Source organism: Hyperolius riggenbachi, chromosome 5, assembly GCF_040937935.1.
Source record: "Hyperolius riggenbachi isolate aHypRig1 chromosome 5, aHypRig1.pri, whole genome shotgun sequence".
In the NCBI taxonomy this organism is placed as follows: domain Eukaryota; kingdom Metazoa; phylum Chordata; class Amphibia; order Anura; family Hyperoliidae; genus Hyperolius; species Hyperolius riggenbachi.
This window is the reverse complement of record NC_090650.1, coordinates 440909444-440924881: the sequence shown is the minus strand read 5'-3', so window position 1 is coordinate 440924881 and position 15438 is coordinate 440909444. Positions and strand designations below refer to the sequence as shown.

At 43.0% G+C, this 15438-nt stretch overlaps 1 protein-coding gene across 1 annotated transcript in view; it reads left to right on the top strand.

Moving 5' to 3' along the window:
* The window catches only part of GPAA1 (glycosylphosphatidylinositol anchor attachment 1), a 113697-nt gene that overhangs the window by 27157 nt on the left and 71102 nt on the right, over nucleotides 1-15438 (top strand). Inside the window, exons 7-8 of the mRNA XM_068235002.1 lie at nucleotides 1217-1413; nucleotides 3425-3621. Of these exons, the coding sequence (XP_068091103.1) occupies nucleotides 1217-1413; nucleotides 3425-3621 (394 nt within the window). The remainder of the gene's footprint in view (nucleotides 1-1216; nucleotides 1414-3424; nucleotides 3622-15438) is intronic.

Here is a 15438-nt window from a genome sequence, read left to right as displayed (position 1 = left end):
CTGACCACATATGCTATTGCTCCGTTGTTATTGCCTGATGAAGCGGGATCAAACCTGCGAAACGCGTTGCATATTTGGAGTTGATAAATAAAATATATTGACTATCTTTGCTACAGTCGTTGTGTGTCTACTTGGAGGAGGTAAGTCCACCACTGCCGCCTCTATTTACCAAGAATTTGTTTTTTAAGCTCATTTAGCTTCCTTTTATCCTTTTGGCGCCTCTGTTCTCCTGCATAATATTGAGTCCACCCTGGGTGGAGGGCTGAACCCCCTTTTTCTCATCTACAGAGAGCGACTTCTTATTCCTGAGTGGGGTCAGGAAAATCTCCCCACCTGCCTTTACAGTGGTTGCCTAATGGTAACCCTGGTTTGTGAGTATTAATATTTACTCTATCTAGTAACCATTTACCAGTACATATTACACTATTGGGGCTCTTGGTGTTCCTTGTTTTTACCCTGCATATTCTGGCAGGCAGATGCTTTCAGCAAATGCTATGGCATTTTAATTAGTCAATAGACAATCGGGCAGCCAGTATATAGCCAGGTGATCCTGGTCAGATCACACATCTTTCTTCTCCTCTTTGTGGTCCATCCTGCGTCTTGCCCACCCATGTCCTACTCGGTAATCACTGCCAGGCTGGTTATGTCACGCGACCATCATGCTGCGGTAATGAACCGGTAAGACGCACAACGCACAGTGAGTAAGAAAAACAAAGGTTTGCCTTCTTAAAAATAGAAGGAATTTGCAATAATTCAGGTTGGAGTGAGCTTATGATGTCTCCCATGATGCATCACTGCTGAATATGCAAATCATCCGTTGTCCCTGTAAGCTAGCCACACCTCCAGAACCGCTGGAATGCAATGATGTGTCAGTTAGTTAGTTAATTGTACAGAGCCGACACATCATTGCATTCCAGCGGTTCTAGAGGTGTGGCTAGCAACAAGGGATAATTTGCATATTCAGCAGTGGTGCATTGTGGGAGACACAATGTGCTCACTCCAACCTGAATTATTAACAACACACATATGCTGTTATCTATAAGGGAGTGGTGGGGGACCCTATAATGGAGTCACTAGAATAGAAGCCTGTATTGGAGTGCATTGTAATGACAGGAGAATTATATGCGGGTAATGCAAAGATTGGAGAGGCAGCTTGTTCTTTGCTGCCCTCTACAATCTGACTGTCTGACACGCCTGGTACTTCTGCTTCCTTCAGAGATAAAGTCCTCAGTGATGATGGGACGCGCTGGAGCCATCCAGGCAGCCATAGCTCTGGAGATCAGCAGTGATGTCATCACCAGCTTTGACGTGGTGGTTGAAGGACTCAATGGACAACTACCGAACCTGGACATGGTGAACCTGTTCTCTGCCTTCTGCCAGAAGAACCAGCTGCTGTGTACGGTCCAGGGAAAGGTAAGGCCTCCTTCTCATCTGACCTCATAGATCTTCACTTTCTTTTCCAAATCTGACTCTTAGATTTCACTTTATAACATCTGGTCCTCCACGTCCTCACCACCTCCACCAATTGCAACACTTATGTATCTTTGCTAGGTCAGTGTTCTCCCCAGAAATTTTGTTCCAGCTGGGTGGCATGAAAAAATAGCTGGGTGGGGCGCAACCAGGGGAATGCAGGAACAACGCAGTTTTGCTTACAGCATAGGAGGAGGAGGTGAGCTGTTGACAGCCGGCTGCTCACCAAAATTAGCCGGGTGGAGCATCAGGTTAAATGAGCCTGGGGAGAACACTGGAGGTCCAGACCTCTGCATGGTCATCACCCCCTCCAGGGAAGCTCTTCTGTACCATCCCTACTTCCTTCAGGCCTGGATCTCCCCATCTCTGAGCTTGTGCTTCAGCTCTCAAGGTGGCCACACATTTTTTTTTTATTATAACATATTTTTATTAATGCAGCAAGTGTGAATAAATACTTACAATACAAAGTCAGGGATTACATAACGATTCTCATTGCATTCAGACAGTTATTCCTTCTACAGACAAAATCAATAAACTAGCGACCAAGGCAAAGTGCCAGGGGGAATTATGAAATTACCTATATAAGTATGGCCGCTGGCCCGAGTGTCACCTGTATATTGTATGGGACCATTTACAGCCTAAGTCATCCCCTCAGAGACAGTCCCGTCTCCAGAGAGTTTCATCACAGATATTATACAGGTGAAGTCCATCATCATAGCATATCATTTCCATAAATCAAACAATTATAACCAAGTACAAACCAGTTCTCATTAAAGGCTGGAACATTTTGGAGTGACCATCGCAGTCACCAGACTTAAATCCGATTGAGAACCTCTGGTAGGACTTAAAGAAAGCAGTTGCAGCGCACAAGCCTAAGAATGTGACTGAACTGGAGGCTTTTGCTCATGAAGAATGGGCTAAGATACCCGCAGATCGCTGCAAGACGCTTGTGTCAAGCTATGCTTCACATTTAAAAGCTGTTATAACTGGAAAAGGATGTTGTACTAAGTACTAAGAGTGGATGTCACTTGGGGGTTGAATAAAACTGATAATGATGTGAGCACAGAAAAGACATTTGTGGTTATTTCATTATAAATGTTATGTTATATTTGTCTGACTTACAATTGCCTCTTTGATTTAATGGTAAACAAGATGACTGAAATGATCAAAATCCATGTCAAACTGGCCAAATCACTCAATTTCAGTGGGGATTGAATAATTTTGAATACAACTGTATATTACCAAACATATGAGAGATCCCCCAATTTTAGCCTTCAGGTACCACACAGTGTGTTCAAATGGTTTCATAATTTGAACAATTTGTTCTCTTGTATGGCATTTTTCAATGTGTTAAAGAATTTTTGGACTGTGTTGGTTTTAAGTCTCTATGTGGAGTCTCTCCATATGAAGAAGATGTTTGAGAAATTCTAGGACATCTTGTGCGGTAAGTGAAGAGGAGTCTAGCCATTTTTTTTATCACTGCCTTCTTCGATTCTAGCAAGAAAAGGTGTTCCCATTTGGCAATTGAAAGACGTTTCTCATCTTCTACCTGTCCCAAATTATGAAATAAGCAAAATATGGGATTGACTGTTTTTACCATACAATTTTTTTACATTTCTTATCACTCAACAATCTCAATCAATTTTTCTGACTGATTGAAATGTTTTAAAAACCTGACCAAAGTACCACACACTTGTTAAATTTTTCCCCAGTTATGAAAAAAAAAATGATTGCAAACTCGCTTGGGTCTATACATGTAGAAAATGACAATCTACCCTACACCATTCAGTTTTCAAAAAATTGATCAGAAACATCTGCCACTCCTGATCAACTTGGAAAATTCGATCAGATTTCTTGAATCCATGGAATATTTCAGTGCTATAATTCAATAATAATATAAACGTTGTTATAACGTCCCTCCTGAGTGATGTGTTTTCGTGGCTTTGTTGCGCAGCTGCAGCGGAATGACTTTGACACATTCCCGGGTTACATCCACAACCTGCAGACGATGATGCTGATGGTTCTGAAGCAGGGGTCCGGACGCCCGCAGGGGGACCACGGCCTCTTTCTCCGATATCACATCGAAGCCATCACCCTGCGCGGCATCAACAGCTTCCGCCAGTACAAATACGACATGCACACCATCGGGCAGTGAGTATCGGGGATTATCAATAATAACGGTACAAATACGACATGCACACCATCGGGCAGTGAGTATCGGGGATTATCAATAATAACGGTACAAATACGACATGCACACCATCGGGCAGTGAGTATTGGGGATTATCAATAATAACGGTACAAATACGACATGCACACCATCGGGCAGTGAGTATTGGGGATTATCAATAATAACGGTACAAATACGACATGCACACCATCGGGCAGTGAGTATTGGGGATTATCAATAATAACGGTACAAATACGACATGCACACCATCGGGCAGTGAGTATCGGGGATTATCAATAATAACGGTACAAATACGACATGCACACCATCGGGCAGTGAGTATCAGGGATTATCAATAATAACGGTACAAATACGACATGCACACCATCGGGCAGTGAGTATTGGGGATTATCAATAATAACGGTACAAATACGACATGCACACCATCGGGCAGTGAGTATTGGGGATTATCAATAATAACGGTACAAATACGACATGCACACCATCGGACAGTGAGTATTGGGGATTATCAATAATAACGGTACAAATACGACATGCACACCATCGGACAGTGAGTATTGGGGATTATCAATAATAACGGTACAAATACGACATGCACACCATCGGGCAGTGAGTATCGGGGATTATCAATAATAACGGTACAAATACGACATGCACACCATCGGGCAGTGAGTATCGGGGATTATCAATAATAACGGTACAAATACGACATGCACACCATCGGGCAGTGAGTATCGGGGATTATCAATAATAACGGTACAAATACGACATGCGCACCATCGGGCAGTGAGTATTGGGGATTATCAATAATAACGGTACAAATACGACATGCACACCATCGGGCAGTGAGTATCGGGGATTATCAATAATAACGGTACAAATACGACATGCACACCATCGGGCAGTGAGTATCGGGGATTATCAATAATAATGGTACAAATACGACATGTACACCATCGGGCAGTGAGTATCGGGGATTATCAATAATAACGGTACAAATACGACATGCACACCATCGGGCAGTGAGTATTGGGGATTATCAATAATAATGGTACAAATACGACATGCACACCATCGGGCAGTGAGTATTGGGGATTATCAATAATAACGGTACAAATACGACATGCACACCATCGGGCAGTGAGTATCGGGGATTATCAATAATAACGGTACAAATACGACATGCACACCATCGGGCAGTGAGTATTGGGGATTATCAATAATAACAGTACAAATACGACATGCACACCATCGGGCAGTGAGTATTGGGGATTATCAATAATAATGGTACAAATACGACATGCACACCATCGGGCAGTGAGTATCGGGGATTATCAATAATAACGGTACAAATACGACATGCACACCATCGGGCAGTGAGTATCGGGGATTATCAATAATAATGGTACAAATACGACATGCACACCATCGGGCAGTGAGTATCGGGGATTATCAATAATAACGGTACAAATACGACATGCACACCATCGGGCAGTGAGTATTGGGGATTATCAATAATAACGGTACAAATACGACATGCACACCATCGGGCAGTGAGTATCGGGGATTATCAATAATAACGGTACAAATACGACATGCGCACCATCGGGCAGTGAGTATCGGGGGTTATCAATAATAACGGTACAAATACGACATGCACACCATCGGGCAGTGAGTATTGGGGATTATCGATAATAACGGTACAAATACGACATGCACACCATCGGGCAGTGAGTATTGGGGGTTATCAATAATAACGGTACAAATACGACATGCACACCATCGGGCAGTGAGTATTGGGGATTATCGATAATAACGGTACAAATACGACATGCACACCATCGGGCAGTGAGTATCGGGGATTATCAATAATAACGGTACAAATACGACATGCACACCATCGGGCAGTGAGTATTGGGGGTTATCAATAATAACGGTACAAATACGACATGCACACCATCGGGCAGTGAGTATTGGGGATTATCAATAATAACGGTACAAATACGACATGCACACCATCGGGCAGTGAGTATCGGGGATTATCAATAATAACGGTACAAATACGACATGCACACCATCGGGCAGTGAGTATTGGGGATTATCAATAATAATGGTACAAATACGACATGCACACCATCGGGCAGTGAGTATTGGGGGTTATCAATAATAACGGTACAAATACGACATGCACACCATCGGGCAGTGAGTATTGGGGATTATCAATAATAATGGTACAAATACGACATGCACACCATCGGGCAGTGAGTATCGGGGATTATCAATAATAACGGTACAAATACGACATGCACACCATCGGGCAGTGAGTATTGGGGATTATCAATAATAATGGTACAAATACGACATGCACACCATCGGGCAGTGAGTATTGGGGGTTATCAATAATAACGGTACAAATACGACATGCACACCATCGGGCAGTGAGTATTGGGGATTATCAATAATAATGGTACAAATACGACATGCACACCATCGGGCAGTGAGTATTGGGGGTTATCAATAATAATGGTACAAATACGACATGCACACCATCGGGCAGTGAGTATCGGGGATTATCAATAATAACGGTACAAATACGACATGCACACCATCGGGCAGTGAGTATTGGGGATTATCAATAATAACGGTACAAATACGACATGCACACCATCGGGCAGTGAGTATTGGGGATTATCAATAATAACGGTACAAATACGACATGCACACCATCGGGCAGTGAGTATCGGGGATTATCAATAATAATGGTACAAATACGACATGCACACCATCGGGCAGTGAGTATCGGGGATTATCAATAATAACGGTACAAATACGACATGCACACCATCGGGCAGTGAGTATTGGGGATTATCAATAATAATGGTACAAATACGACATGCACACCATCGGGCAGTGAGTACTGATGATTATCAATAATAACGGTACAAATACGACATGCACACCATCGGGCAGTGAGTATTGGGAATTATCAATAATAACGGTACAAATACGACATGCACACCATCGGGCAGTGAGTATTGGGGGTTATCAATAATAACGGTACAAATACGACATGCACACCATCGGGCAGTGAGTATTGGGGATTATCGATAATAACGGTACAAATACGACATGCACACCATCGGGCAGTGAGTATCGGGGATTATCAATAATAACGGTACAAATACGACATGCACACCATCGGGCAGTGAGTATTGGGGATTATCAATAATAACGGTACAAATACGACATGCACACCATCGGGCAGTGAGTATTGGGGGTTATCAATAATAACGGTACAAATACGACATGCACACCATCGGGCAGTGAGTATTGGGGATTATCAATAATAACGGTACAAATACGACATGCACACCATCGGGCAGTGAGTATTGGGGGTTATCAATAATAACGGTACAAATACGACATGCACACCATCGGGCAGTGAGTATCGGGGATTATCAATAATAACGGTACAAATACGACATGCACACCATCGGGCAGTGAGTATTGGGGATTATCGATAATAACGGTACAAATACGACATGCACACCATCGGGCAGTGAGTATCGGGGATTATCAATAATAACGGTACAAATACCACATGCGCACCATCGGGCAGTGAGTATTGGGGATTATCAATAATAATGGTACAAATACGACATGCACACCATCGGGCAGTGAGTATCGGGGGTTATCAATAATAACGGTACAAATACGACATGCACACCATCGGGCAGTGAGTATCGGGGATTATCAATAATAACGGTACAAATACGACATGCACACCATCGGGCAGTGAGTATCGGGGATTATCAATAATAATGGTACAAATACGACATGCACACCATCGGGCAGTGAGTATCGGGGATTATCAATAATAACGGTACAAATACGACATGCACACCATCGGGCAGTGAGTATCGGGGATTATCAATAATAACGGTACAAATACGACATGCACACCATCGGGCAGTGAGTATCGGGGGTTATCAATAATAACGGTACAAATACGACATGCACACCATCGGGCAGTGAGTATTGGGGATTATCAATAATAATGGTACAAATACGACATGCACACCATCGGGCAGTGAGTATTGGGAATTATCAATAATAACGGTACAAATACGACATGCACACCATCGGGCAGTGAGTATTGGGGATTATCAATAATAATGGTACAAATACGACATGCACACCATCGGGCAGTGAGTATTGGGAATTATCAATAATAACGGTACAAATACGACATGCACACCATCGGGCAGTGAGTATCGGGGGTTATCAATAATAACGGTACAAATACGACATGCACACCATCGGGCAGTGAGTATCGGGGATTATCAATAATAACGGTACAAATACGACATGCACACCATCGGGCAGTGAGTATCGGGGGTTATCAATAATAACGGTACAAATACGACATGCACACCATCGGGCAGTGAGTATTGGGGATTATCAATAATAATGGTACAAATACGACATGCACACCATCGGGCAGTGAGTATTGGGAATTATCAATAATAACGGTACAAATACGACATGCACACCATCGGGCAGTGAGTATTGGGGATTATCAATAATAACGGTACAAATACGACATGCACACCATCGGGCAGTGAGTATTGGGGATTATCGATAATAACGGTACAAATACGACATGCACACCATCGGGCAGTGAGTATCGGGGATTATCAATAATAACGGTACAAATACGACATGCACACCATCGGGCAGTGAGTATCGGGGATTATCAATAATAACGGTACAAATACGACATGCACACCATCGGGCAGTGAGTATTGGGAATTATCAATAATAATGGTACAAATACGACATGCACACCATCGGGCAGTGAGTATCGGGGGTTATCAATAATAACGGTACAAATACGACATGCACACCATCGGGCAGTGAGTATTGGGGGTTATCAATAATAACGGTACAAATACGACATGCACACCATCGGGCAGTGAGTATCGGGGATTATCAATAATAACGGTACAAATACGACATGCACACCATCGGGCAGTGAGTATTGGGGATTATCAATAATAACGGTACAAATACGACATGCACACCATCGGGCAGTGAGTATTGGGGATTATCAATAATAACGGTACAAATACGACATGCACACCATCGGGCAGTGAGTATCGGGGATTATCAATAATAATGGTACAAATATGACATGCACACCATCGGGCAGTGAGTATCGGGGATTATCAATAATAACGGTACAAATACGACATGCACACCATCGGGCAGTGAGTATCGGGGATTATCAATAATAACGGTACAAATACGACATGCACACCATCGGGCAGTGAGTATTGGGGATTATCAATAATAACGGTACAAATACGACATGCACACCATCGGGCAGTGAGTATCGGGGATCATCAATAATAACGGTACAAATACGACATGCACACCATCGGGCAGTGAGTATCGGGGATTATCAATAATAACGGTACAAATACGACATGCACACCATCGGGCAGTGAGTATTGGGGATTATCAATAATAACGGTACAAATACGACATGCACACCATCGGGCAGTGAGTATTGGGGATTATCAATAATAACGGTACAAATACGACATGCACACCATCGGGCAGTGAGTATTGGGGATTATCAATAATAACAGTACAAATACGACATGCACACCATCGGGCAGTGAGTATCGGGGATTATCAATAATAACGGTACAAATACGACATGCACACCATCGGGCAGTGAGTATTGGGGATTATCAATAATAACGGTACAAATATGACATGCACACCATCGGGCAGTGAGTATTGGGGATTATCAATAATAACGGTACAAATACGACATGCACACCATCGGGCAGTGAGTATTGGGGATTATCAATAATAACAGTACAAATACGACATGCACACCATCGGGCAGTGAGTATCGGGGATTATCAATAATAACGGTACAAATACGACATGCACACCATCGGGCAGTGAGTATTGGGGATTATCAATAATAATGGTACAAATACGACATGCACACCATCGGGCAGTGAGTATCGGGGATTATCAATAATAACGGTACAAATACGACATGCACACCATCGGGCAGTGAGTATCGGGGGTTATCAATAATAACGGTACAAATACGACATGCGCACCATCGGGCAGTGAGTATCGGGGATTATCAATAATAACGGTACAAATATGACATGCACACCATCGGGCAGTGAGTATCGGGGATTATCAATAATAATGGTACAAATACGACATGCACACCATCGGGCAGTGAGTATCGGGGATTATCAATAATAACGGTACAAATACGACATGCACACCATCGGGCAGTGAGTATTGGGGATTATCAATAATAACGGTACAAATACGACATGCACACCATCGGGCAGTGAGTATTGGGGATTATCAATAATAATGGTACAAATACGACATGCACACCATCGGACAGTGAGTATCGGGGATTATCAATAATAACGGTACAAATACGACATGCACACCATCGGGCAGTGAGTATCGGGGATTATCAATAATAACGGTACAAATACGACATGCACACCATCGGGCAGTGAGTATTGGGGATTATCAATAATAACGGTACAAATACGACATGCACACCATCGGGCAGTGAGTATTGGGGATTATCAATAATAACGGTACAAATACGACATGCACACCATCGGGCAGTGAGTATTGGGGGTTATCAATAATAACGGTACAAATACGACATGCATACCATCGGGCAGTGAGTATCGGGGATTATCAATAATAACGGTACAAATACGACATGCACACCATCGGGCAGTGAGTATTGGGGATTATCAATAATAACGGTACAAATACGACATGCACACCATCGGGCAGTGAGTATCGGGGATTATCAATAATAATGGTACAAATACGACATGCACACCATCGGGCAGTGAGTATTGGGGGTTATCAATAATAACGGTACAAATACGACATGCACACCATCGGGCAGTGAGTATCGGGGATTATCAATAATAACGGTACAAATACGACATGCACACCATCGGGCAGTGAGTATCGGGGATTATCAATAATAACGGTACAAATACGACATGCACACCATCGGGCAGTGAGTATTGGGGATTATCAATAATAACGGTACAAATACGACATGCACACCATCGGACAGTGAGTATTGGGGATTATCAATAATAACGGTACAAATACGACATGCACACCATCGGGCAGTGAGTATTGGGGGTTATCAATAATAACGGTACAAATACGACATGCACACCATCGGGCAGTGAGTATTGGGGGTTATCAATAATAACGGTACAAATACGACATGCACACCATCGGACAGTGAGTATTGGGGATTATCAATAATAACGGTACAGATACGACATGCACACCATCGGGCAGTGAGTATCGGGGATTATCAATAATAACGGTACAAATACGACATGCACACCATCGGGCAGTGAGTATTGGGGGTTATCAATAATAACGGTACAAATACGACATGCACACCATCGGGCAGTGAGTATTGGGGGTTATCAATAATAACGGTACAAATACGACATGCACACCATCGGGCAGTGAGTATTGGAGGTTATCAATAATAACGGTACAAATATGACATGCACACCATCGGGCAGTAAGTATTGGGGGTTATCAATAATAACGGTACAAATACGACATGCACACCATCGGGCAGTGAGTATCGGGGATTATCAATAATAACGGTACAAATATGACATGCACACCATCGGGCAGTGAGTATTGGGAATTATCAATAATAACGGTACAAATACGACATGCGCACCATCGGGCAGTGAGTATCGGGGGTTATCAATAATAACAGTACAAATACGACATGCACACCATCGGGCAGTGAGTATTGGGGGTTATCAATAATAACAGTACAAATACGACATGCACACCATCGGACAGTGAGTATCGGGGATTATCAATAATAACGGTACAAATACGACATGCACACCATCGGGCAGTGAGTATCGGGGATTATCAATAATAACGGTACAAATACGACATGCACACCATCGGGCAGTGAGTATTGGGGGTTATCAATAATAACGGTACAAATACGACATGCACACCATCGGGCAGTGAGTATTGGGGGTTATCAATAATAACGGTACAAATACGACATGCACACCATCGGGCAGTGAGTATTGGGGATTATCAATAATAACGGTACAAATACGACATGCACACCATCGGGCAGTGAGTATTGGGGATTATCAATAATAACGGTACAAATACGACATGCACACCATCGGGCAGTGAGTATTGGGGGTTATCAATAATAACGGTACAAATACGACATGCACACCATCGGGCAGTGAGTATTGGGGGTTATCAATAATAACGGTACAAATACGACATGCACACCATCGGGCAGTGAGTATTGGAGGTTATCAATAATAACGGTACAAATATGACATGCACACCATCGGGCAGTGAGTATTGGGAATTATCAATAATAACGGTACAAATACGACATGCACACCATCGGGCAGTGAGTATTGGAGGTTATCAATAATAACGGTACAAATATGACATGCACACCATCGGGCAGTGAGTATTGGGAATTATCAATAATAACGGTACAAATACGACATGCACACCATCGGGCAGTGAGTATTGGGGATTATCAATAATAACGGTACAAATATGACATGCACACCATCGGGCAGTGAGTATTGGGAATTATCAATAATAACGGTACAAATACGACATGCGCACCATCGGGCAGTGAGTATCGGGGGTTATCAATAATAACAGTACAAATACGACATGCACACCATCGGGCAGTGAGTATTGGGGGTTATCAATAATAACAGTACAAATACGACATGCACACCATCGGACAGTGAGTATCGGGGATTATCAATAATAACGGTACAAATACGACATGCACACCATCGGGCAGTGAGTATCGGGGATTATCAATAATAACGGTACAAATACGACATGCACACCATCGGGCAGTGAGTATTGGGGGTTATCAATAATAACGGTACAAATACGACATGCACACCATCGGGCAGTGAGTATTGGGGGTTATCAATAATAACGGTACAAATACGACATGCACACCATCGGGCAGTGAGTATTGGGGATTATCAATAATAACGGTACAAATACGACATGCACACCATCGGGCAGTGAGTATTGGGGATTATCAATAATAACGGTACAAATACGACATGCACACCATCGGGCAGTGAGTATTGGGGGTTATCAATAATAACGGTACAAATACGACATGCACACCATCGGGCAGTGAGTATTGGGGGTTATCAATAATAACGGTACAAATACGACATGCACACCATCGGGCAGTGAGTATTGGGGATTATCAATAATAACGGTACAAATACGACATGCACACCATCGGGCAGTGAGTATTGGGGATTATCAATAATAACGGTACAAATACGACATGCACACCATCGGGCAGTGAGTATCGGGGATTATCAATAATAACGGTACAAATACGACATGCACACCATCGGGCAGTGAGTATCGGGGATTATCAATAATAACGGTACAAATACGACATGCACACCATCGGGCAGTGAGTATTGGGGATTATCAATAATAATGGTACAAATACGACATGCACACCATCGGGCAGTGAGTATCGGGGGTTATCAATAATAACGGTACAAATACGACATGCACACCATCGGGCAGTGAGTATCGGGGATTATCAATAATAACGGTACAAATACGACATGCACACCATCGGGCAGTGAGTATCGGGGATTATCAATAATAATGGTACAAATACGACATGCACACCATCGGGCAGTGAGTATCGGGGATTATCAATAATAACGGTACAAATACGACATGCACACCATCGGGCAGTGAGTATCGGGGGTTATCAATAATAACGGTACAAATACGACATGCGCACCATCGGGCAGTGAGTATCGGGGATTATCAATAATAACGGTACAAATACGACATGCACACCATCGGGCAGTGAGTATTGGGGGTTATCAATAATAACGGTACAAATACGACATGCACACCATCGGGCAGTGAGTATTGGGGGTTATCAATAATAACGGTACAAATACGACATGCACACCATCGGGCAGTGAGTATTGGAGGTTATCAATAATAACGGTACAAATACGACATGCACACCATCGGGCAGTGAGTATCGGGGATTATCAATAATAACGGTACAAATACGACATGCACACCATCGGGCAGTGAGTATTGGGGGTTATCAATAATAACGGTACAAATACGACATGCACACCATCGGGCAGTGAGTATTGGGGGTTATCAATAATAACGGTACAAATACGACATGCACACCATCGGGCAGTGAGTATTGGGGGTTATCAATAATAACGGTACAAATACGACATGCACACCATCGGGCAGTGAGTATCGGGGATTATCAATAATAATGGTACAAATACGACATGCACACCATCGGGCAGTGAGTATCGGGGATTATCAATAATAACGGTACAGATACGACATGCACACCATCGGGCAGTGAGTATCGGGGATTATCAATAATAACGGTACAGATACGACATGCACACCATCGGGCAGTGAGTATCGGGGGTTATCAATAATAACGGTACAAATACGACATGCACACCATCGGGCAGTGAGTATCGGGGATTATCAATAATAACGGTACAAATACGACATGCACACCATCGGGCAGTGAGTATCGGGGATTATCAATAATAACGGTACAAATACGACATGCACACCATCGGGCAGTGAGTATTGGGGATTATCAATAATAACGGTACAAATACGACATGCACACCATCGGGCAGTGAGTATCGGGGATTATCAATAATAACGGTACAAATACGACATGCACACCATCGGGCAGTGAGTATCGGGGATTATCAATAATAACGGTACAAATACGACATGCACACCATCGGGCAGTGAGTATTGGGGGTTATCAATAATAACGGTACAAATACGACATGCACACCATCGGGCAGTGAGTATTGGGGGTTATCAATAATAACGGTACAAATACGACATGTACACCATCGGGCAGTGAGTATTGGGGATTATCAATAATAACGGTACAAATACGACATGCACACCATCGGGCAGTGAGTATTGGGGATTATCAATAATAACGGTACAAATACGACATGCACACCATCGGGCAGTGAGTATTGGGGGTTATCAATAATAACGGTACAAATACGACATGCACACCATCGGGCAGTGAGTATTGGGGGTTATCAATAATAACGGTACAAATACGACATGCACACCATCGGGCAGTGAGTATTGGGGGTTATCAATAATAACGGTACAAATACGACATGCACACCATCGGGCAGTGAGTATTGGGGGTTATCAATAATAACGGTACAAATACGACATGCACACCATCGGGCAGTGAGTATTGGGGGTTATCAATAATAACGGTACAAATACGACATGCACACCATCGGGCAGTGAGTATTGGGGATTATCAATAATAACGGTACAAATACGACATGCACACCATCGGGCAGTGAGTATCAGGGATTATCAATAATAACGGTACAAATACGACATGCACACCATCGGGCAGTGAGTATTGGGGATTATCAATAATAACGGTACAAATACGACATGCACACCATCGGGCAGTGAGTATTGGGGATTATCAATAATAACGGTACAAATACGACATGCACACCATCGGGCAGTGAGTATCGGGGATTATCAATAATAACGGTACAAATACGACATGCGCACCATCGGGCAGTGAGTATCGGGGATTA